At 37.8% G+C, this 24,366-nt stretch overlaps 1 protein-coding gene across 1 annotated transcript; it reads left to right on the forward strand.

Annotated features, from left to right (window-relative positions):
• tmbim1a (transmembrane BAX inhibitor motif containing 1a) lies at positions 1-23,696 on the forward strand. Its single transcript, XM_041803319.1, has 12 exons — positions 1-246; positions 13,150-13,482; positions 17,194-17,261; positions 17,443-17,507; positions 19,245-19,298; positions 19,403-19,453; positions 19,960-19,999; positions 21,068-21,105; positions 21,192-21,279; positions 21,376-21,471; positions 21,559-21,612; positions 21,701-23,696. Exons 2-12 carry the CDS (start codon positions 13,155-13,157, stop codon positions 21,848-21,850), a joined length of 1,032 nt encoding a protein of 343 aa, XP_041659253.1. The 5' UTR covers positions 1-246; positions 13,150-13,154; the 3' UTR covers positions 21,851-23,696.
• Positions 23,697-24,366: the final 670 nt, after the last annotated feature.

Below are 24,366 nucleotides of genomic sequence, written 5' to 3' on the forward strand. Positions count from 1 at the left end.
GGAAATGCTGCTCTCTCTCTGCAGCTTCACATCAGCAGCTCAACACCCAGGACAGACTCAAAAAGACAGACAGACAGACAGGCTGCTGAACAAGTTAAACCTTGTACCAAACCTCCACGGCACGTTTGAGGTTTTTATGTAAACGAAGAAGGCGTGTCTGAGGGACAAAAAAACCTCCCAGTTTTTCTCATTTTACCGCTGGGAATTAACCCGAGCAGGTTGTCTCACATCGGTCTCTCTAAACTGGTAAGTTAAGCTTATTTTAAAGATACTTTTTAGAGTTTTCCAAGCGGCTAAACCACCTTAAAGACATCAGACTTAAATTATAGATAGGGAGTCCGTCAAACTGTTGCTGCTGGTGTAATGGTGACCAGTTGTCTATTCATAGCAGTGTGGGTGTGTTGGTCCTGCCGTCTGTCAAACACCTGAAAAGGCTTTTTGTGAGCTGAGGTTCGGTTGTGGGCAGAGCAGGGTGGAGTGACTGCAGGACATATGTTAGCTTGTCTGCTAGCATGTTAAAAACGTAGGAGCTCAGCTATCTTTACTTTGACTGTCAAAGGCTGTCAGAGTCTCAGTACTTAGAATTTTTTTCGATACCCCGTGTCTGCTATTTTAATAATGTATGGTATCGAAAAGTACCAAAACTTTCCAAAAGTGCAACTTCTTTTAAAGACAGCTACACTGGAGAGGCATCAATCCATACAACATTGCAGGTTAACTCTTGCACAATGTCTAAATTGTACCAAAAAAAAACTGGCAACGTTTCATAGGCTAACTGAAAACAAGAGATAACCAATTCTTGGTGCCCGGGACTATTTATGTTGCCAACAGAGAATATTTGACTGCGTCAGTATTATTCCCTGAAAGCCTGATAACTCAGATGATAGAAATTTCTTGTTTTTTGGAATTTAAATGTTTTCTCTTCTACCAAAATCCAAAAAAAAAGAAAAAATGCCATATTTATTTTGTATCACATTTGATATATTAGGCATTTTTGGCAACTGATATGACATTTTTATTATTTATGAGATTGTTTTCAAAAAGGCTTCAAGTAATTTATGGATTATTTTGATCAGATAGCAAAAGGCTTTAAGGCAGTGTTCATCAACTGGAGGCCCAGGGGCCTCATCAGGGCCCCCATGGCTTCCCATCCAACCCCCCCAAGATGTTTGAATCCAGACAATTTGTGAGCGCAAAGTATAGCATGATATTGTTTTGCTTTCTTTTTGAACCTTAAATAAAACCAACCTAGCGGCTTATCAGACAAGAAGCACCCTGCCACCCTGACGCCACTCCAAATGAAAGACTTAGAATGCTTTTTTGTTTGAGTCTCTTCTAAAAAGCCATGTATGTTCTGTTGAAATCATTTTAGGATTTTTCTTTGAATCATTTGTGATTACAAAACAACTTTTATTCACCCACTGCCTTTACTTTTTTCTCAATTCAGGCTCTATTTGTGCACCGACAGTTTAAAAAGTATTGATTTAGCACCAGTATTAGAAAAACATAAAAGATACCAAACCCTAAAACTATGGCAACCCTAGTCATTTTACTGTTTTAAAACTTTAGTACCCCTAAGAGTTACACAATATTATCTACACAATAACAGTATCAGCAGCTATTAGCTTATGAAGTTAAATATCTGTATCAACAGATATGAACATTTCTGCTGATATTTACAGTTCATATTTTGGCCATACAAATTGGCAGTATAAATCATAGTGACCTTACTTTGGGCATAATGTGGGCATGACTCCTGTCCCTTCTGTCACACTGGGACTTTGCATTGTATGAGATGTGGACCTGATTGTAGTTTTTTTTTTTTTTTTTTTTTTTTTGCAATTATGATTCAGAATTTCCAGTGGGGGATCAGGAAGTGGGGAACAGCCAATAAGGAATGAATGGGAATGGGGAAAAGATTGTACTTAACACTCTAAATTGCCCTGATCAGAAAAATTCTATTTTTGGTCTACATCTGCAAAGAACCTGTAGGGACGATCTCATTTTGTTGAAGGAGTTGGGACACATCCTTATATACTTTATACTTCAGCTCAGTAAATCTCAAATTCAATGCTAAGAATTATTAAATTGAAATAAAAAGAACCACATCTCTGATGCATTAGTGACCAACATGTTCAAAACACTTCTGTTAGAGAGGAATATAGAACTTTGTTTGGTTATTAGAGCCACAATCAGAGCAACAGGTACCTGGTGTTACAGGATAGAACATCAAACTTTCTGCTTGTAATAACATTTAGCTGAATACCTTATTTTAAAAAATGAAGCACTCATTAACAATGAAATCAAAGATTTTTTCCTTTCAAAACAACTGCCGTTGGCGCTAAATTACTTTAGTTAGTCATTGGAAGAAAAGTGTTTTTTTTATCATTACTGTACCAGAATTTACACCAGCATTTGTTGCTACTGTAGACCCCCAGGAATAAGGTGTTTATTAGCCTAAAATACTGACAAAATTTACAATTCAGTTAGGGCCACTTTGTCAAGAAATACTCATGATTGGCTGTTAAAATATTTTTCTTTATTAGCAATTATTAGTTTGCACTTATTGCTGTTATTTATATTTGGCGGTGCGGCCATTCTGGGATCCCGCTGCCTTTCCACAAGCCTACGTGGAAAGCATCAAGCAGGAACAGCACACGTTCCTGCTTCCCTGAAGCAGCAAAAACCCAGAGCAGACATCAGTGACAGCAGAATGACATTGATTAAGTCAGAAGCAGAATAACGGAGGAGCTGGGGTGCAAAAAGCAGCTTGCAGAGGGAGCAGCAAAGTGTAGCAAGGCTAGAGGAGGTTAGAAATGGTAGCATGAGTGCGATTAGCCAATAGCGTGTTTAGAAGCAAATCAGCTGGCCATCAGCTGATGAGGGCTTGCGTGAGATCAGCTGATCTCACTTATGTGTCAGTGCTTGACTCCGTGGCCTGCCTGAAATAACGTTATATGCTCAGTTTACTGTATCAGGTTCAGATGGTTGCTTAGGGGCCCACACACTCCAGGGGGAGCCACCATGAGTCCTAAATGACACCCCAAACGTAAAAGCAACTACCAGACTGTCCACTTCCTTGATACTCTCTAATCTAAAATGAGTTTAGAAATATATGCATTTAAACAAAAATCAAATGCCATTCATCTGTAGTAAAATATTAAATAGGGAACTTTAAAATGACTTTTTGTGTTGCACACTTCTTGAAGTTATAGGTTTCAAAATCTCCCCAAGGCTCCTAGTTTTTATTAGTCTATTTTAGTGTGCTAGTTTAAGCTGCTGACACACACCAGCCTCAGAATTTCTTTCATTTAGGGCAAGACTTTTGTTTTGTCATACCATGAGAACAACAAGAGCAGCCAATTACATTAATGTTGAACTGGTTTTTAAAGTGTGTCAGTAAGCTGTGACAGCCAGTTAACAAGAACAGCCACAGGGCCCTGTACCTGAAACTCATGACAAAGGTATTTTGACCTTCTTAAGAAATAAACTACTAAACAGCACCTGTTTCCCTTAGCTGTAATTCTTCATATGTAAATATTCCATTAAGTTGTGAGTGGACCCCTTCAATAATTCAGAATAGATCAATCAAGCTTTTCTCGCATAGGATCAGTTTATAACAAATGTGAGTTAGTTGTGCTCCTTATGATATCATTTATAGAGATTCAGCATTAACCAACCATGAGCACAGAGCTTGGCATCTTGTAGCAAAGAAATAGGAAGGAAACTCCTTTTAACAGGCAGAAACCTCCAACTGACTCGTGTCGAACGGTCATCTGCTGAGACTGTGTTTCACTTGCTGCTTGTCCTAACAGCACACAACGTGAACAAGCACCAGCAAAACATCAGCTCCATTACACTGATTCAGTGTCTGTATCAGTGTTTCCTACATATTGATACTTAGCCACCCAGGTATATTTGCAGATTATTATTATTTCAATTTGTGTATTGTCACCTGCATGATGTGCAAGACAGAGACATCCCTCCTGTGACCGCACTGATTTAGATGCAAAGTCTCATGTTAAAAACATGAAGCAGTATATACTAACCTTTCACCAGTTTTCTGTAGCTTCTTGCTGCTGATATTCTGTGCTCCTACACTCTGAAATGATAGATGGGTTATGCTGTCTTAGCAACAACAAGTCCTCACATGGATTCTGTGTGATTAAACATACAAGTGTTTCCCATCCAAGTAGAGCATCATTCAGTGCAAAACACTGCCTGTTGTATTGTCCTGACAGACATTTTTAGCCTGGTTCTTTTCCATTCTGTCACTTGTATTGATATGGAACAAGGAACAAGGAAATAGGGAGATGACAAGACACCAGGAGTGTCAAACATAGAGATGCAACAATTGTAAAAATCAGGATGATCCCAATACAGATCTTTAAAATAACAATTTCTGTCCGATACCGATGTTAAACTGATGCATTCGTACATCTCTAGTCAGACAGGAATGTTTTCTTGCTTTTCTTTCACTCTCTTTACTCGCAGCTCTTGTTAGCTTGTTTAATAAAGTGGAGATAGTGGTCCGATAAGGTGGTGCAATGTGCTTTGTCTTTAAGTTAACACAAAAGCAAAACTGTCCCACTCACTGTCATCTAATGCTGGTTAATACAAAGCATCACACTTTCATTTTTCTCTGCATTCAAAATAAGAGGGTTTAAGGGTAAAGTAGAATTTACAGGGCAGGGAATTAAATAATTAACATAAAGTGTTGACAGAAAACATGTTGCTGCGCAATTCAACGCTGAACCTGACGTTTGAATGCTGTTAGGATACGGTGTTAAAGAAAGATGGATAGACAGTTAGATGGAGAGCAACAGCAACAATGAATAAAAAAGACTTTAACTGTTAGTACCCCTTTAATAATGTTAAAAGTAATAATGCTTATATATGAAGGCCATCCACATTAACGGTTCAGAAAGCTCCTAGACTAGGGAGCCCTACTCAGCTGATAAATGCTCTCATACATCCTTGTAAAAGTCAGGTATGGTTGGCGGTGAGAGCTAGGGGTGTTGCTCTGGGATGGTGGAGATCACTGTTCAGCTCTCTGGAGGTGTTGTGGGATTAACTGAGGGAAAAACCATCGAAGGAGAGTTTCAACTTGCCAACCCTGGTGAAGTGCTGGCTTCTCGCTGCCCATTAATCTGCATGGTTGACTTGTGGGGTCAAACAGTAAGATTCAAGTGGGTTTACAGTCTCTTTGCTGAGCTCTTATCCTTTTAAGGCTGAACAATTTACAAAAAATAATCTCATTAAGATTTTTTCTCCCAATATTGCAATTTAATATGCAATTATTTTTAGGTTCCACGTCTTATTTATGTTCAGCAAACACCAGCAATAATTCATTCTATATTACAATCGGCACAATATTAGATAAATTAAACTAGGGATGGACAATTTGAAATTGCAATTTTTGTTCATTTAGCAAATTTTATATCAGTTGCTATACTTGAGGGCATGATACTTTTTTATGTTATTCTTGTTTTGATTAAAACGATAACATAAATGAACAGGAAAAGTAGGACTTTTTTGTAAACTATTCTAAAGATACTTGAATGTATGCATAATGTGTAGAGCATAAAATCTCTGCTACAAGAAAATTCTATCAAACTGGCATTTTGATACCTTTCAGGTTAAGGAAATATTGCGCTGTCTATGATTTGAAAATTGCAGTGGGCCGTATTGTGATTTAATAAAATTTGCGATTAATTGCCCAGCCCTACTTAAAATCATTATGTATCTCTCAGTTGAAGCTTTAGACCTGGAAATTATCCACTCATAAAGACAAGTCAGATAATTCATCCTCAAAGAAAGATGATATCAGAGGTCAAGCCCCCTTTGATTTTGACTGGCCATTTAGGGAGCTGTGACATGCTGTGATGAAAGCTGCGCTGTTTAAACAACAAAAGCTGAACAAATTGTAGCGGAGTCTTTTAAGGGCAGCGATTTTAAAAAAAATACAGCCGACTCTAAGAGTGCTTTTGAGATTTCAGGTGTGGACAATGGTGTGGTATGCTATGTGGACAAAGGTATTCGGCCACATCTGTTGATTATTGAGTTCAGGTGTTTCCGTCAGGTGCTTGCAAGCAGCTAGCCATGCAGTCTTCATTTCAAAACCTTTGTGATACAAAATAGGCAGTTCTAATGCTAGTGCTTCATTAATGTAAGCACAAAAACTGCAGAAGGAGCTTCATGAATGCGTTTCCATGACCGAGCATCTGTGGAGCAGTGGAAACGTGTTCTGTGAAGTGACAGATCACCTTTCTCTGTTTGGCTGTCTGATGGGTGTCTGGGTCTGACAGATGCCAGGTGACTGTACTGTGCCAACTGTGAAGTTTAGTGGAGGAGGGATAATAGTGTGGGTTTTTCAGAGCTAGGCTCCTTATCTTCAGTGAAGGGCAATCTTAATACTTTAGCATACCAAGACATTTTGGACAATGCTATGCTTCCAGGCTTCCCAGTGCATAAAGCAATGAGTATAAAGAGATGGTTTTAATCAGTTCAGTGTGGAAGGACTTGATTTGCCCTCTCAGAGTCCTGATCTCAACAACATTAGATCACCTCTGGGATGTAGGAGAACAGAAACTGTGAAGCAACTGACAATGAGAAGTCCAACATCAGTGCCTGATCTCATAAATGCTCTACAGAATGAATGGTCACAAATTCCCATAGAAACGCTCCAAAATCTTGTGGAAAACATTCCAAGAAGAGTGGAGGCTGTTATGGCTGTAGAAGGGAGGCAACACAACAGCATGACCTGATTCAGAAAGGAGAAGTATGCGAGTCACGATGACAAATCCCAAGTCTAAAACACGCTGTCACCACACTGTAATGAAGTATAAGCTGAAGTATTACAGGAAGATATAGCCTACAACAACAACTTCAGATATCTCTAAGTCGAAACAAAACCTGAATCAGACTCAAAGTGAAAGAAGACGTGTCAAACTTGTTTTACCTTTGAGGTATCTCTGTCATTTCGTTCACCAAAGGGTCTCTTGAAATGACGTGTAAGGACATGCTTTTTAAAGCTACATGGACAGAACTAATTTTTGCAGTGCAGCCAAAGAGTAAACTTTACAAAAGTGACTCACAAACACGTCATCAATCAGATGAAATATGTGGGAAATCAACATAAGCTACCACCTTTAACTTAATTTTCACCATGTCACACTTTCCAGCTCCTCCTACATCCTCTTAAAGCCATACTCCTGAAGGAGCATTACACCCTCCTGTCCAAACACGCCCTGAGTCCACCGGCCTGACCAGAGCACTGATCAGCTCTGCGTCTTGTTCTGTTTCTATTTAGCTGCACTAAACTCTGAAGCACTTTTTCCATGCAGTGTTTTTAGTGCTGTTGCCTGGTGCTGTGGCAGTGATGTAACGGCAGCATGAGGTGGAGCCAGCTGTTGAATTCTTTTACTGTGTGTAGTTCATGAACAGTCCCAGGGAAAAAAAACACTGCGGGGACATTTCACATTAATAAAAAAACAAGAACTGACACAGAAATATAGACTACTCTTTGTAAAAGCTCTGACTTAGTTTGTTAAATCTATTGAGGGAGAAATGTGTTTAAAATCTAAATGAGTCATGCTGTAAAAGTAGGCAAAGCACTTAAATTATCCTGTAAAAATACCACAGCTCTTTATGCACTCTTTGGAGGAACAGTTGGGCTGTATGTGACTGCACTGTTAGCATGAATAATGTTATGGTTTATTATTAGAAATTTCCCTCCAGTGTGTATGTGGTGATTTCTGGGCCTGTGGTAGTTTAAGGAAACCACAAAGTTGAGCAGAAACACATGTTTATGTAAACCCTAAAACCCTGAGGATAACTCTGTAAGTTAAGTATAATTACAATTAAGCACAAACATAATGTTGAGTAAATATGTGATCATGTAAATTTACAGACGCTTAACCACACGGTGACCATTGAACCATAAATACTGTCTACAAATGTGGGTCTGATGCAGGAGGAGCATTTCTACGGATGGATAGAAACCTGATAGAAATTCCCTGTAGCTATTAAAGAGAACCTCATTTTCTCTGTTTGTCCCCGTCTTCATCTGGTATTTTGGGGTACGTGTTTATAAATCTCAAATTTCAAACTGGTGGAGACAATCTGACTGTAAATAATATACAACCATATTTTAGTAGAATTTATTTGTTCAGATTCTAGGGGTGTAAATCACCAGTTTCATCATGATACCTTAGATTAGGAGCATAACCATGGACATTTGGACGTTTTAAAACATGTGAACTTTAAAGCTGCCAACCATTTAAGTCCCAAACTTTTTTTCTTGTGATCAAGCTAAACAACCACCACTTTTTCTGTACCCTGTCATGCTCATGATCAAGTTTTTTGTCCTCTATCTTCTAATTTTAATATTTCTAATGATTATACTTACACACGTGGACGTGAATAAATATTTCTGCACAATTTCAGTCCTTCATACTTCCCATATTAAAGCGGCATATAGTTTATGCATAATTTTATTCAATTTGATTTAGATTGATATGTTTTTTTTTTTTTGATATAATGTAGATTCTAATGAGTGATGGCATGGTTAAACGTTTAAATTCCTTTATCAAATTAGCCAAGTTAAAATTTACGAGTCAAACTAATGACCTGTATTTGGTTTAATAAACATGGGCTTGTGGAAAGTAATGTAATTTAGATTTTTTTTCCCCTAATATTGGGATTGCAATTTGATACATGATTATTCCTTAACTTTCTTTTATTCCTAAATCAGGGCTGAACAGTTTTATAAAAATATTGAATTCTGATGATTTTGACTGGTATTGCAAATTGGATATGAATTGTCACATTGAAGGGTTTTTGTTATTCTCATATTTAATCAGAAAAAAGTGCAAAATGTAAGAGGTTAGAATTTTTTTTAGACTATTCTAAAAAATGGCACTTGAATGATTGCATGATATGTCATGCATAACATCTCTGCTGCAACAAAAAAAAGTTTAAAACTGTTTTATGACACAAATTTCAGGTCAAAGAAATACTGCACCTTCTGGGATTTGAAAATTGCAGCAGGCCGTATGGCTTTATTAATAAAGCCAGCCGGATCAAAGGAAAAAGCTTGTTTAGTTAGTTGGCGCCTGCTAGCTAAGCTAACTTAGTGGTGGTACAGTCTTGCTTAAATCCACCCTACAGTTCTTAAAGATGACCCATCATGCCCTCTTTCACCTTTATTTGTAGTCTAGGGCTCCTACTGAGTATCTTTGCAGGGTTTACAGCTTAAAAAATCCTTATTCATCTTAAACTGCTGTCCATGTAAACCCTGAATTTCAGCCTCTGCCTAAAACACTTTGTTTCGATGCTGTCTCAAAAAGAAAAGCCTCCCCCCTTTGTGAGCTCCTACATATTTATGGAGCTGTGTCTTAAGATCGTCCCCGTGGCGATTATTATAAAGATGAAATCTTGTATTACTTTAGGTCGTATCGATCTATCTTGTCCCGTAGCAAAAAAGAAACTCCATTTATCTGCTGCCACTCTTGGAAGTGAATTATGCCTCTCAGAGTAAATAAGGCTGTGTTCTGTTTGATAAGCAGCTTTCAACACAGCATTACAGCTGCCAGTCAAACCCATTTAGAAAGAGAAGAGGAAACTGTTTTTAAGAACAGATGGATCTCCCTGCGAGTTTAATCAAATGAGGAAGGGGAATGCCTGACCTGGGATTCTCTGGATGCAAACGTGGACTGCTCTGCAGAGATACTATAATTTAGGGAATGAATGCCCCTTTGTCAGGGCACTAAGCTCACAAGATCCCCTTTCAGCACCATTCAGACTTTTTTATTTTGAATGCTCATACTGCAGCGAGGATGATAAAACAATAAATTGTGCAGCCCTTGAAAGAAATCCTTAAATTCAAATATTGAAGGTTTTTGACCAGGATAAGAACCAGACAAGACATTTGAAGTCTTAAAAGTAGAAGTTAAAGCTCACTGATGGATATAGCAACATGCATATTTATTTTTTTAGCAGCATCAGTGGTTCTTGATAATGTCAGAAAAATCTCTGGTACTGCATTTAATTTTACTTTAAACCTTTGACTTGTCTTTTCTTTTGAATGTGTTAGGTTTGGCTAATAGGATATTATTTAAACATTTATCCATCATTGTCTTAATAAGTTGCTATATGGCTGAAGAATCAGAAAAAGCTTTCCCATTTGAAACACGTCCCTGCATCAACCAGATATAAGTCAGAGCAACAAAAATGATCTGAATGACAGAAACAAGAGAGCAATCGGGGATGAGTCAGTTGGGCGATTAATGTATGTGCTTCCTACTTCAAGCTCTTTCACAGATTACTTCATGAATATTTGATTTAAAAATGACTGCATCAACATTAAAGGCCCCTAATATACACTGATATGATCTGTAATGGGTTAATGATGATGGGCAATCAGGCTCCAGCTGTTTTCATCTATTCTTTCCCCCCCCCTTAATTTTCAGCTTTCAGTCATGTCAGATAAAATGTTAAAAGTTTAATAATTACTGCAGCGCTACTAAAGATGTATCAGTATAATAGTGGTATTGACTACAATCATTTCTATTAGGAAGATGTACAAATAAGAGGGAAAACTACCATTTGAAAGTCACTGGCAAATATTTGTAGAAACTTTAAGGATTATAAGAGCAAGATGTCTGATCTGTCTTGTGAGTTTGTTAGCTTAACAGATTTAACATTATTTCCCACTATTTTTAATGTAATAAACACTATTTCAGTTGACTTTACTGTGTATTACAAATTATGAATATTATTATTAACTGTAGGCAAGGCCGCCCATAAGGTGGGATAAAAGGGAAAGCTTTCTGAGGCCCCACCAAACTGAGGGCCAGTGAAGGTCAGCAAAAACATGGTCTATTGTAAAGTGAACTTGTGAGAGCCATAATTTATTTCCCACCTGAATAATAACACTCTTATCAAAGCAACAAAAAAGACCATCTATTATCTATGCTCTGGTACAATCTAGGCTTTCAAAAATGTAAACCCCTTTTCATAAAACAGAATTACCTTTTTATTGGTTATGTCAACAATGTGTATGGGCACACTGAACTAAATGACTAGGAAAGTAATGAGCACAAATGTAAGAACAATTAAGTTTAAGAAAAGAAACAAAAAGGGGTGAAAAGTTGCATAAGTGTGTTAAAGGGGCAAAAAAGTTGTTAAAAATGAGAAAAAAAGTGGCAAGAATTGGAAAGAAGTGGCAAGAATGGATAGAAATCTGTAAAAATAGGTAAAAAGTGGAAAATCGAAGCTGCATAAATGGGTTAAAAGCTGCAAAAACAGTTTAAAGGGGGGAAAAGGTTGAAAAAGAACACAAGTGGGATTAAAAGTGGCAGAATAGTTGCAAAAATGGGCAAGCAGTGCTTAGAAATTGGTACAAAGATGCAAAAATTGATTAAAAGTGGAAAAAAGTTGATGTGGCACAAATTGAATAAATTTGCAAAAGAAGTGGCAGAAATGAAAGGAAAGTGTCAAAAAGGCTAAAAATGTAAAATGGAAGAGACAATGGGTAAAAAGCTCCAAATAGGTTTAGAAGTGTGGATAAAAGTGGCAACAATTGGCAAAAAGCAGCAGAAATGGGTTTAAAGTGGTAACACAATAGGCACTAATGGTTTGAAAGTGGTGAAACAGGTTAAAAGTAGCATGAAAGAGAATTTAATCAGAACCCATTAACAGCTTGACACACTTTTAAGCTCCACAGTAAGGCATCTGTTGACCAGGACGCTAACACCAACGCTGCTGAGTGCCTCAGGAGTCAGTCCTGGGGCCACACCTTTTCATTCTTTATAGAAATGATATCCATCAATAAGTGTCTAATGCTAATTTTCACTTTTATGTTGATGACACTAATCTATTGCTCAGCCCCTATTCCAAACTAAGCACTTTCTCAGTTACAACTTGCTTTTAATACTGTTTGACAATGATCTGAAACTCGTTTTAAATGCGGATAAAACTAAAGTCATGCTCTTGTCAAATGCTAAATCTAAACCACTGAGCCTGTGATCACCTCTTCTCAAGGTTCACAGATCAGGTTTGTCTGATTTTATAGATATTTTGGCATTCAGCAGCTGGTTAAAACTGAAACTGGGTTTTTATTTGAGAATCAAATCCTGCCTTTCGTTTGAGCCTAAGATGACTGGTTGCTGCCACTTTTATGCCAGTGTTGGATTATGGTGATGTTTTGTACATGCATGTTTTGTCTCAGAGTTTGCTCTAGACACCGTGTATCGTGGAGATTTGATGTTCATCACTAACTTTAAATCCAGCCATCATCATTGTTTTTGGATGAACGTGCAGGATGGTCTGCTTTGTCTTCACGCAGACGTAAACACTGGTATTCTTATCTACAAAGCTATTCTTGGTCTTCTACCTTCCTACCTTCTGACTTACATCAGTCTGAAGAACTGCTGCTCCCTTTTCCTGGAATGATGTACAGAAAGACCTCAAATTTAGTGAGCTGGTCTTATTGGAAACCTTTAAGAGGAAGTTGGTTGACTCAGGCAGTAAGATCTGTCTGCAGATGTTTTGAATGATGTGTTTTGATTGTAGTGGATTTTAACAAATACTTGCTGTTTTTCTTCTTAATGTACTGGTGTTTGACGTTTTATCTGTATGACTACTCGTTGTTTGTGTGTAACTTTGACTGTGCTGCTGCCTACCTTGGCCAGGACACTTTTTAAAAAGATTTTTGATCTCAATAAGGTTTTGCTGGTTAAATAAAAGTTAAATAAAAAAGAAAAACTACTTGACTTGACAATAGTAAATCAAGTCATTTTCCCTTCACTTTCTCACCGAAAATCAAGCAATATTGACCGCATCATCGACCTGAAACTAACTTATTTGTTTGGCCAATAATTGGAGCTGATATATGCCGATGTTTCTAACCAAAATAAGGGTTGTAAATATCGGATATCAGGGAGTATCAATAACCCTAAACATTACACTTGACTTTTACATTTTGCTGTTTTGACTTTTTAAGATTTCTTTAGATCTTTGCTGGGACGGGTTAGCGTGTTGTTGTTGAGTTCTTAAAGCTTTAAAACAAAATCCAACAACTTTTGTTTATCGTGTCTTGTTTTATACTTTTCTGATCAGGGCTTTCTCTGTCCTCCTCTCCCACAGGTGACATGTCAAGGTCAGACTACCCTCCAGGGTACGATGACTCCCGGGGCCCACTATACCAGCCTCAGGGTGGAAATTACCCACAACCCCCAGCATATGGCTTCCCTTCCTATGGTGGTCCACAACCAGGCCAGCCAGCTGCACCTTACCCCACTGGTCCAAATGCCCCCCTGTACCCAGGCCAGCCTGGACCATACCCAGGCCAGCCCGGCCCGTACCCAGGACAGCCTGGCCCATACCCAGGACAGCCTCATCCTGGCGCTGGCTACCCACAACCCCCTCCTATGCCGCCCGTCGTCCCACCGACCATCCCGTCAGACGTCCTGAGCTCTGGTAAGACTCAGACTGCTACTGAGTGTCTGTGACTGATGAAGTTTGGCTTCTTTGGGATGAAACTTTAATGTGTTTTTAAAATTCTAAAATTACACGACAAAACAGTGAGAAAAACTCTGGTTTTACTGCAATGATTAAACTTGAACAATGCTCCTGATGAAATGATTCTACTTTGAGTTTAAAAAAATATACCCATAAAACAACGCATCTTTAAAAAATGTAGGAAATATGTGGCGGCTTATTTCAGCCTTGAATTATAGAGAACATAGTTAACACTCACATCCGTATCGTACAAATATGTCACCAGGCAGAAGGTTAACTTTCCTTAGCGTAACATAAAACTTGGAAACAGAGAAATGACTGGCTTTGGTTCTGTCCAGGGCTTTTAAAATGTGAGAGTTCTCGATTCAAAACAAGAATTAAACTGTGGAGTTGGGCAGATCTGGGCAGCACTGGTCTAGACTGGTCATACTGTGTTATTGTATTGGTTTAAGAACGTACCGTGCACTTAAAAAGAATATTAAATGTCCAAGATAATGCAGCTTTTAGCCTTTATTTAAAGTGTTTTATCTGCTCATTACAAAAATGTAAATACACAGAGGAAAACCTTAGACAAAGATGAAAAAAGTGTGCTTAAATTGCAAAATAATTTAATATAAATAACATTTGCAAGCTTAGGCAAGATATTTTTTCATCAGAAACTTGCTTGTGGAAAAATAATGTGATCATAAACCTAAAGCCTGGACTGTTAATCACGCTGTAGTAGCTCAAGTCTGTAAAAATGAAACAGATGATGGATCTTGTTGTTTTATTGTCTGTTAATTATAGGCTAGCAGATCCCTGAAGTGACAGTCAGCAGCTGTTGCCTTTTTTTTTTACTTATTTCAGCTCTGAGTGGAGGTTAATCATCTGACTTTGAGCATTTGACTTGTAAAGTGCCTCACTTTTGTTTGGCACTTAGAATACTGAATGGCTTGTGCATCTTCTTACCCAGCTACTGTAGAGTCCACAGCCTGTTCTAACACTTTTCCTCTGTAAAACAGGAGCAGGCTGAGTGTCTTGCAGCTCCAGCTGATGTTGAGAGCAGGGGTGGAAATTAACTAATTACATTTACTCAGATTACTATAGTTGAGTATTTTTTTGGTACTTGTACTTTTCTGATTACATTTTGAAATCAGTACTTTTACTTCTACTAAAGTAAGTTTTAACAGTAACTCCTCGAGTACAATACTATAGTACTTTTTCCATCTCTCTTGACTTCACAGAAGCACATAGAGAGAGAATGATTCCACATTACATCCCAAAAACAGCAGAAACTGAGCGCTAATATCTCAGGGTTAACCACTTAAGAGTTGATTTTAACTCCATCCTGAGTGAAACTGTCTTCAGTGTTGGAGTTATTTGACAGTGTTGATCCATCAGTGTTAGCTCAACTCTTTAGAGTCAATTAATCAAAGCTTCACACACTGTCATCTAGGGATCCTTATTGATCCGAGTCCTTAGTGATACCACTATCGATACTTTTCTATAGTTTGGTGGAAAGACAAAATGAAGGCAAATATTTAAACTACAAGTGGTCTTAGCTGAGTAGTGCTAAAGTTAAAAAACTATGATTCAGTCTGTCACATCTATTCTGTGTCCCTCACATGCAAACACATGCTTCTTATTCACAACTGTATTTATTGAAGTCAAACACTAAACATATAGAATACAGTCATCTAATTTACTGAGGTTACCTGAATGCATCATATTTTCTGTTTTTTAGCTCGTCAAGTTTGTAACTTACCTTTAATTCTGCAGATCCCACCCCAGATTTCTATAATAATAATAATAATAATATCTTGAATTTATATAGCGCCTTTCAAGAAACCCAAGGACGCTTTACAGGAACACATATACATGGACAAACTATGTGAGGGTAGGATGAGTGTAAGGGGTGGTTTAGTGAAGACTGTAGACTGTGGTGAACAGGTGGTGCTTGAGACGTTTTTTGAAAATGTCCAGAGATGGAGCGCTACGAATGTCTGCAGGAAGAGTGTTCCAGAGGGTGGGAGCTGCAGCACTGAAGGCTCTGTCTCCATAGGTTCGGAGTTTGGTTTTGGGCATGGAAAGTAGGCTGGTGTCTGAAGATTGAAGGTTGCGGGATGGTGTGTATGGATGGAGGAGATCAGAAAGGTACTGGGGAGCCAGAGCATGGAGAGATTTGTATGTGAGGAGGAGGACTTTGTAGTTGATACTACACTAGATTAATATTTTTAACAAACAGGACATGCTACAAAATTTGGGAGCCCTTTCAGCTTTTTTTTTTTCCGAGCAGTTGAAGAAGAAAACTGTCCTGAAGTAGCTGAAGAGCATGATATGAGTGCGTATTACTCACAGCAAAGGCAGATATGATTGCATGTGACATGTAGGTGGAGTCTTTTTTATCTCAAGCTGACAGTTGAAGGTACCACATTCTGGTTTAATGTGATGCACAGTGCTGGTGTGCTTTCAGTTTATGTTCTCTTTGCAAGAACTGATGTAATTTTTCACACCAGGTATATCTTAAAATGATGTTACATCACAGAGCCTGTGAGACTCGACAGCAGTATCGATAAGCCAGAACATTATTCATTTTTGGGTATTTTGGGGAAACACACAGAACCAGGTCCATCCAGACCCAGCTTTAGATCCCCATCCCCACTGCCATCTCAAATCTGGGGGCATTTATGGGCAGAATTCCCCATCATGCCCTTGGGCAGAGTGTTTAGATGCCTTTTTGTATGTTTTAAGTCGTGTTTGGACGTTGCCTGATGTACAGAGATGCTGGGATTCCTTTGCTTGTTTTTCAGGTGGAATATTGTTGATATTTCAGTATTTTTATGCTTTAAAAATACTGAAATAACCCTTTAAATAAATCTGATTGGTTGAAAAATATTTGAAATTTGGGTTGCAATTTCTTATTTAGGAGTTGATTGTGGGTCCTGATGCTCAACCATTTGAGAACCACTGGGCTAGAAAATATTGATTTGGGAGCAGATTGAATTGATTCAGATTTCTAGACGTTGATATTTGTGATTCTAACATAAATGTATTTTTTTCCAGCACCTTTACTTGTTTTCTTGAGTCATTGATAATATCATGCGGTTGCTTGATTTTTCACAATGATCAGACTATTTTTGTTTACCTGATTGCTAAAGAGCTATACATCACAAAAAAAACAAGCCCTATTATATTGAGAGGATAAGTTATGATGGGAAAGTCAGCAAATTTATCTCTTGGCAGCATGAAAAATGAATAATAGTACTTAAACAACCAGCAATGACTGATAAGGTGAGTCAAAATGTTATGCAAAAGGCATCAAACATGGTGACACAGGGTAAAAGACAATAAAAATGACATTTAAAGATCATAAACAAACCTTTAAAGGTCAAACAGTTACATCAGAAGCTAAAAAATAAACAGTTCAGGAATACAAACACAGAAGTTTCTGCGCATTGTTTTATAGTTAAAGTAGGTGTAATGATTGTTTAGTTAAACTAATAAACTAAATAAATTAACTCTGTATTAGACCACTATAGAGAACCACTAAAAGTGTTTTATATGTTGAACCATAGCTAAAAAGTCTTAGTTGTTTGCAGGTTTCCTCAGCCCTGATAAGTGACTGAAAACATGCTCCCTTTATCTCTCTGTGGTCACTTTTCTCATATCTCTGTTCTGCTGATTTCACAGGTGACGAGTTTGCTGCGAGCGGTAGCGGCTGGGACAGTATGAGCATTCGACACACCTTCATCAGGAAGGTAAAACAAACAGAGTCATAACAAACACAGGGGATGAACATTTTCCATCTCATGATGGGGCACACAGATAATGTTTTATAACTGTTAAATCCGCTGTTTTAAACTCAGATGGCTGCCAGGTGTTTTTATTTACATGTTAAACACTAAACAAAGTTTCTCTTTGTCTGCTTGTGTGTTTCAGGTGTATATGATTTTAGCGGCTCAGCTCCTCCTCACCACAGCCATCGTTGCTGTTTTCACATTTGTGTGAGTCATCATAGTGTGTTTTAAGTGTCTATAGTGGGGCCAGGCAATATATTGAGTCTTAAAGATATACTTTATAATGTTGTATGGTGCTGTTGGAAAAGTGCAAAATGCAGTTTTTAATATAGTTTTATTTATTAAGGGACAAAACCCATCCAGACCAACCTGGCCCTATGAGAAAAATGAACTCCACACACCCACACTGTTAAATCATGAATTAAATGTTATTAACCAGAATTTTTTGAAAAGCTGAGTTCAGTTTCACTAGCCACACCAAGCCACTGTCAGACCAGTTGAATCAAAAATCACATAAGTAGAACCTGTCTGACAAAGTGAGGTAGGGTACAGGATCTCAAAAAGAAACGCACCAGGCCACCATCTAAAGAAATTCAAGAACACGAGGAACAAAGACATTGACAATGATCAGTCTGGAAAGGGTTACAAAGCCATTTTTAAGGCTTTTAGACTCCAGGAACCACCGTGAGAGCCATTATCCACAAATGGAGAAAACTGAAAACAGTAGTGAACCTTCCCAGAAGTGGCTGGCCTACCAAAATTACTCCAAGAGTGCAACAACGACTTATCCAGGAGGCCACTAAAGAACCCAGAACAACATTTAAAGACTTGCAGGCCTCACTGGCCTCAGTTAAGGTCACTGTTTGTGATTCAACGATAAGAAAGACACTGGGCAAAAATTGCATCCATGGGAGAGTTCCTAGGCCAAAACCACTGCTGACAAAAAAGAGCAAAAATGCTCCTCTCACATTTGACCAAAAACATCTTGATGATACCCAAAACTCTGGGGAAAATATTCAGTGAACTGATGAGACAAAAGTTGAACTTTTTGGACAGTGTTTGTCCTGTGACATCTTGAGTAAACTAACACAGCATTTCATAAAAGAACATCACACCCTAGTCAAACATGGTGGTGGTACTGTGATGGTCTGGAGCTGCTTTACTGTTACAGGACCTGGATCACCTGTTGTAATTGATTGAACCATGAATTATGCTCTCTACATGACAGTAAATGTCCAGACATCATTTTGGGACTTCAAGCTCAAGACCACTTGGGTTACGCAGCAGGACAATGTTCCGAACAGCAAGTCCATCTCTGAGTGGCTTAAAAAAACAAAACAAAATGAAGGTTTGGAGTGGCCTATTCTAAGTCTGGACTTAGATCTGACTGAGATGCTGTAGCATGACCTTAAACAGGCCATTTACGCTTGAAAACTCTCCAGTGTGGGTGAATTAAAACAATTCTGCAAAGAAAAGTGGGCCAAAACTCTTTCACATAGATATGAAAGACTCATTGTCTGTTGCAGAAAACGCTTGTTTGCAGTTGTTGCTGCCAAGGATGAAACATGCAGTTCTTAGGTTTAGTGGGCAATTACTTTTTCACGCAGACTCAGGTAGGTTTGGATGGCTTTTGTCCCTAATAAATGAAATAATCATTTAAAAACTCCATTTTTGTTTGCTCAGGTTATCTTTGTCTTCATATATTTTTGATGATTTGAAACATTTAAGTGTGACAAATATGCAAAAGCACAGTTAATCAGATTGGGGCCAGTACTTCTTCACAGCACTGTAGATTTTGGTTCTAGTTCAGTCATTTTATATGTACATGCAGCAGGCCGTTATATAGAGTGCATGTATCCCATTTGGCCTCTGCTGATTTGATTTAAAACTGACTTTGTCTTTGTTCTGTGTGCCACACTGTAACTCTGCCTCTGTTTCTCACAGCCAGCCTGTCAGATACTTCGTGCAGAGAAACCAAGCCATCTACTGGGCGTCATAGTAAGTCTGATAACGTAGTGATTCCAGTACTTCTAAGATATGCAGTTTTGTATCAAGAGAAATTAAATTAATTAATATAAATTCTTTATATTTGTGTGTTTCAGTGCAGTGTATTTCATCACCCACATGGTGCTGGTCTGCTGTAAGGGGCCCAGGTGAGTGCTTGAGTTTTTTTAAGTATTGAAAAAAGTGTCCTCAGAGTGTGAGGTTTCAAAATTTTCATTAACTTTCAATATCTTGTGTTTCAGAATAACAATATATATATTATTTTAGTCTGTGCTGATATCAGAAAGTACCTGAGCTTTATGAAATGTTCAGATCTTGAGTCTTATTTTAGCCAAAATCTTCAAGCAAAAGAGTGAGAGCAGTGGGAGCCTGGTCAAATTAACATTCACTCATTGAATTATAAGTCATGAGCTAGATGGATTATTTAAAACTGGTCAAGGCTTTTTTGGGGGGAACAACTGAAGACCTATTGTAAGTTAGACAGCGTGCAGGAGTTTGGTTACTGAATCAAGAAATAAACCAACACTGGGTAACTAGGATATTGAAACAGCTATCAATGTAACTGATGAATTTTTTATGTTTCTGGTGTCTTGACAACTTTTGAGAGTGTTAATAAATGTGTTTTTTTTTTTTTCTTGTTCCTGCTCTTTTGCAGGAGGAAACATCCATGGAACATTATTCTGCTGTTCATCTTTGTAAGTCTCATCATTTCTGGCTGATTTGTGGGTTTTAGCATCAATTTGGGGTTTCCACCAGTAAGATTCCTTCCCTGCATGTCTTCACTCTGAATGACAAATCTAGAACAAAAAGTCAGCACCTGCACAGAAATATTTCAGTTTCACTTTTTTACAACTGGAGACTGAGGGCCTCTCCAGATTAATACAGTCAAGGGCCCTTACAGACTGATCAAACACACATTTATGTACGGAAATGTTTCAGTTTGACATTGATTAGAAAATTTAATGATCCTAATGTGTTTTTTTAAACAAATATCTAATTAAATAATATCACATGTTGATTTTAAAACTATTTCAGAAGAGCCGAACTGTTTTTAATCAGTTTTAAGGACTCATTTGTAGGTGCTAAATTTTGCCTGAAAGCTGCAGATAAACTCCTTTAACATGTTTTTTTTCTCCCTTAATTATGCCAATGTACAACTCTGCTTCCTGGACTTACGTAATTTTTCAAAGCACTGAAATTCTTAGTTTTAAGATTTTAAACTTTATAACTTTTTAGCTGAGACTCGATATCAAGTCTCACAGGTTCAGTGATGTTGGACCACATTTCCTGTTAAACAAGAGCAAAGAGCCGCACTGGAAGACATCTTGGCAGAGAATCTGTTTTTGCATGTCACCAGACCAGTCTTGGCTTCAGCTTTATTTACAGAGAAGCTGATTAACAGTCTACAGGAGCAGTAGCCTGTCAGCTCAAGAGTAGCACATGCGTACAACGTAATGTTGTGTTGTTACTCTGATTGGCCCGTCATGAGTACATTCCTCCAATCACCTTCTGAGAATTTTTTTTAAAAGCACTGCTCTTCCCAAATGCTTTTTATAGGAGCTTTCACAGATAAATGTGAAATATATTCATGCAGTGGAGATATGAAACAGTCTATCTGGTGTGTCAGGTTAATTATTGTCACCTTTCTGCTCATATTTCTGTCCAACTCTTTGTATAGCTTTTTAATGAATAGTTTAAAATTTGTCTTGTATTTTTTGAAAAGCAAAATGAATGTTTTTCTTTCATATTTTTATTGTTTACAGACTCTGGCTTTGTCCTACATGACAGGATCCATTTCCAGGTAAAGAAAACAAAACTAGTTTTGCATTAAAGATACTATGAAATGTTTTCCCATTGGCCTGACGCTGTTCTGTACTTTGTTTTTAGTTTCTATGACACAAAAGCAGTGTTCCTTGCTCTGGGCATCACCGCTGTCGTCTGCATCGCTGTCACCGTCTTTTGCTTCCAGACAAAGGTAGACTGTGTGTTAGAGAGAGAGCACTGACAAAGGCTGTAGTGTATTTGTTTATTCAAATGTGGATCCTTATGTTTCCATGGTCTCCTCTTCCAGGTGGACTTCACTAAGTGTCAGGGCCTTTTCTGTGTCCTGGGGATCGTAGTTTTTGTGACTGGCATCATTTCTGCCATTGTGCTATCCTTCAAATATGTGAGTTTGATCTGCTTTCAGTCAAAAGTTGTTTAATGTGTCATATTTTTACTAGTGCCTGACTTAAATGAGGTTATTTTGTTGCAGATTCTGTGGCTTCACATGCTTTATGCAGCCATAGGAGCCATAGCCTTCACCTTGGTGAGTGTTTTTGCTCTTGTTGAGTCACTCTGTCTATCTTTGAACACTTTTCACAGTGTTGTTCTGGGTGTTTTTTGGTGTTTTGTAGTTCCTGGCGTACCACACACAGCTACTGATAGGAAACAGGAAACACTCTATCAGTCCAGAGGAGTACGTCTTTGCGGCGCTGTCTATCTACGTCGACATCGTCCAGATCTTCCTCTTCCTGCTGCAGATCATTGGAGCTTCAACCAAATAAAGCCACCAAAGTGACCGCAATGACCTGAGGTCGATGGGCACAGAATCGTTCCCTGTTTTTAAAAGCTTCGCTTTGTTTGGGGTCAGAATCAGAATACATTTATAAGCACTCCAGGTTAATATCTAAGGGCTGAAGGATATTCTGTCAGAGTGTAGGTCAATCCTATGCACAAACCAATGCACTTTTTCTGAAGTCAATATTTGTCTATATCTGCATTTGCAGCTTACCAGTGGTTATTAAGGAATATTACTAATGCTATAATATACATAATGCTAATATCTATCATCACTGGAACGTAGCATTTATTCACTCTGAAAGTGTCTGAACATTTTCTTCTGCATGTAAACATACTGAAACATAAACCAGGTCCTGTATTCATGTTGAACATGTGAGCAGTTCTGTTCACTCTGGTGCAAAATTTACCAGTAGGGTCGGGTGGGCTCTAAAACTATGAGTGGTTTACATTACCAGGGCTAATCGAGATATCCATACTGGTGGATTTTTTTAATTCTATTTTTTACAAGCTGCTTGTGTTCTGTCACTTCAGAGCGTGGAAATGTTTGATTTATTAGAGCAAGAATCTTTAATATTTGTCTCTATATATGAGGCATTTCCTTTAAATTTTAATTGGTGGTTTCTTAAAGAAATACAGTGCTGTGCAAAAGCCTCAGGCCATTATTTGTAGTTGTTGTTTTATCTGTTTTATTTTAGGTCATTCTGCTGTCTGAATGGTTTTATTAATGGGCATGACAACAAAAATTGAATGGAGATTGTGTGGACAAAGAAAGAAAGAAAAGAAAGATGGCTTCAAGATTACAGAATAAAACTAAAAGAGTCAATCTAAAACAGTTCAGGATGTGGTAAATGCAAAGGGAAGCCACACTTGAGTACTGAATTTTCTGCTAAAGATTGTCCTTTTTAATTTTGTTAAATATTTCCTATACTGATAATTGTATCTTATATGCAGATTATTGTATTGTATTGTAGAGCAATTGCTTAATATAAATACACAAAACAAAGCAAATAGTGCCTAGAGACCTGCACAATACTGTAGTTGTACACTACAATTTTTTCACAGTATATCGGTCAAACATAGCAAGAAAAAGCGTGATTCTCTGTATGTTATACTAGTTGGTTATAAATATATCAACTCCAATATTATGCATGTTTTCAAGAAAAACTTGGTTAGTTTTGGAAAATAGTTCTATATTCAAAACCCAACGTTGTGTAATGAAGAGTGTTAATGTGGCTAAACCCTGATGGTATTTATGATTGTCTGTATACCCAAACAAAATGTGTATTATTCTTTAGTTACTGCTCTGCCCACCCCTGATATACCGCTCAGCCTCAGATCTGTCAGGTGTTCATCTAAAGCCTTTACTTATAGTCTTAATTAGAAGTGTTGCTATGGTAACCATATACATCCTCAATCACTTCGGTGCCTTCTTAATGTTCCTGGGAATTTTTTACTTTATTACAGGTGCAGTACTTCTTTAGCTTTTATATTATTGTTACAAACCGTTTTCATGTGTTTCAGTCACATTTAGGTCAAAACTGTCAGCAGGATGAAGTTTTTTTCCAAACAGGATATCACGGTAAACTCTGGGATCAAATTAATGGAACATTCCTGAATGTCAGAGTTTTTTAAGCTGAAGTGGAGCTGCCCGACAGCTTCACACAACCGTTCCTCAATACATGTTCATATTTAAGTTACAAAAACGTCAAACAACAAAGGCAAACACTTTGAATGTGCAGTGACGATGATCAGTGTGTAAATACACATATCAATGATGAGGACGATCTGTTTGCCTTTTATATCAAATAAAGATTTGTATTTGTGAGTTTACATAAGGCTCAGAACAGTGCTTTATTTTTTACATATTCACACAATCATAAATAAACATTTATTTTCTCCATTAAATTCAACCAAAATACAAAGTAGCGCTCCATCTCAAAGAGCAGTTCTTTAAATCTTTTTACTTAAACCTATTTTAAACTGTTTTTAAGTGGAATTTACTTGTCTTAAAGGCTTTTTGTTGCAGTAGTCTGCAGCTGCAGTCTGCACAGCTGTGACGGCTGCAAAGTAATCCTCAAGTCAAAATGAGACAGATTTTATTCTAAGTGTCTAACATCTGTTTTTGAGAGAAATGCGCTCCTGAATTAAAGTCTCCAAAGTTACCACACTCCAGAAACAAACAGTCGTTTTCCTCTCACAGAGTACCAAGGTTTCTTATCCCTGGCACCCTGAATTGTTCACTGTATTTTGATCTTAAATTTTATTATTTGATCAAGCCACACTATTTCAAATGAAAAAGAGAAATCTGATCTAAGAAGCAACAATCCAACAACTCCTGTGTTAAGAAACCCTCTAGTTCTCTGAAGTCTGCTGACTTTAAACAGCATTTTACTTCTGTTTCTCCTTAAACAACTTTAATACCGTTGGTTTTCTCTGGAGGAATCACTTCTGTCATATGTTAAAACAGTTACAACCTAAGCCTGACAGTAGCAGAAATGGG

Source organism: Cheilinus undulatus, linkage group 13 (assembly GCF_018320785.1).
Source record: "Cheilinus undulatus linkage group 13, ASM1832078v1, whole genome shotgun sequence".
In the NCBI taxonomy this organism is placed as follows: domain Eukaryota; kingdom Metazoa; phylum Chordata; class Actinopteri; order Labriformes; family Labridae; genus Cheilinus; species Cheilinus undulatus.

Coding starts and splice junctions, on each gene's coding strand:
- tmbim1a (XM_041803319.1), top strand. CDS start 13,155: ATGTCAAGGTCAGACTACCCTCCAGGGTACGATGACTCCCGGGGCCCA. Junction 21,280..21,375: donor TCTTTTGCTTCCAGACAAAG/GTAGACTGTGTG, acceptor CTCCTCTTCCAG/GTGGACTTCACTAAGTGTCA. Junction 21,472..21,558: donor TTGTGCTATCCTTCAAATAT/GTGAGTTTGATC, acceptor ATTTTGTTGCAG/ATTCTGTGGCTTCACATGCT.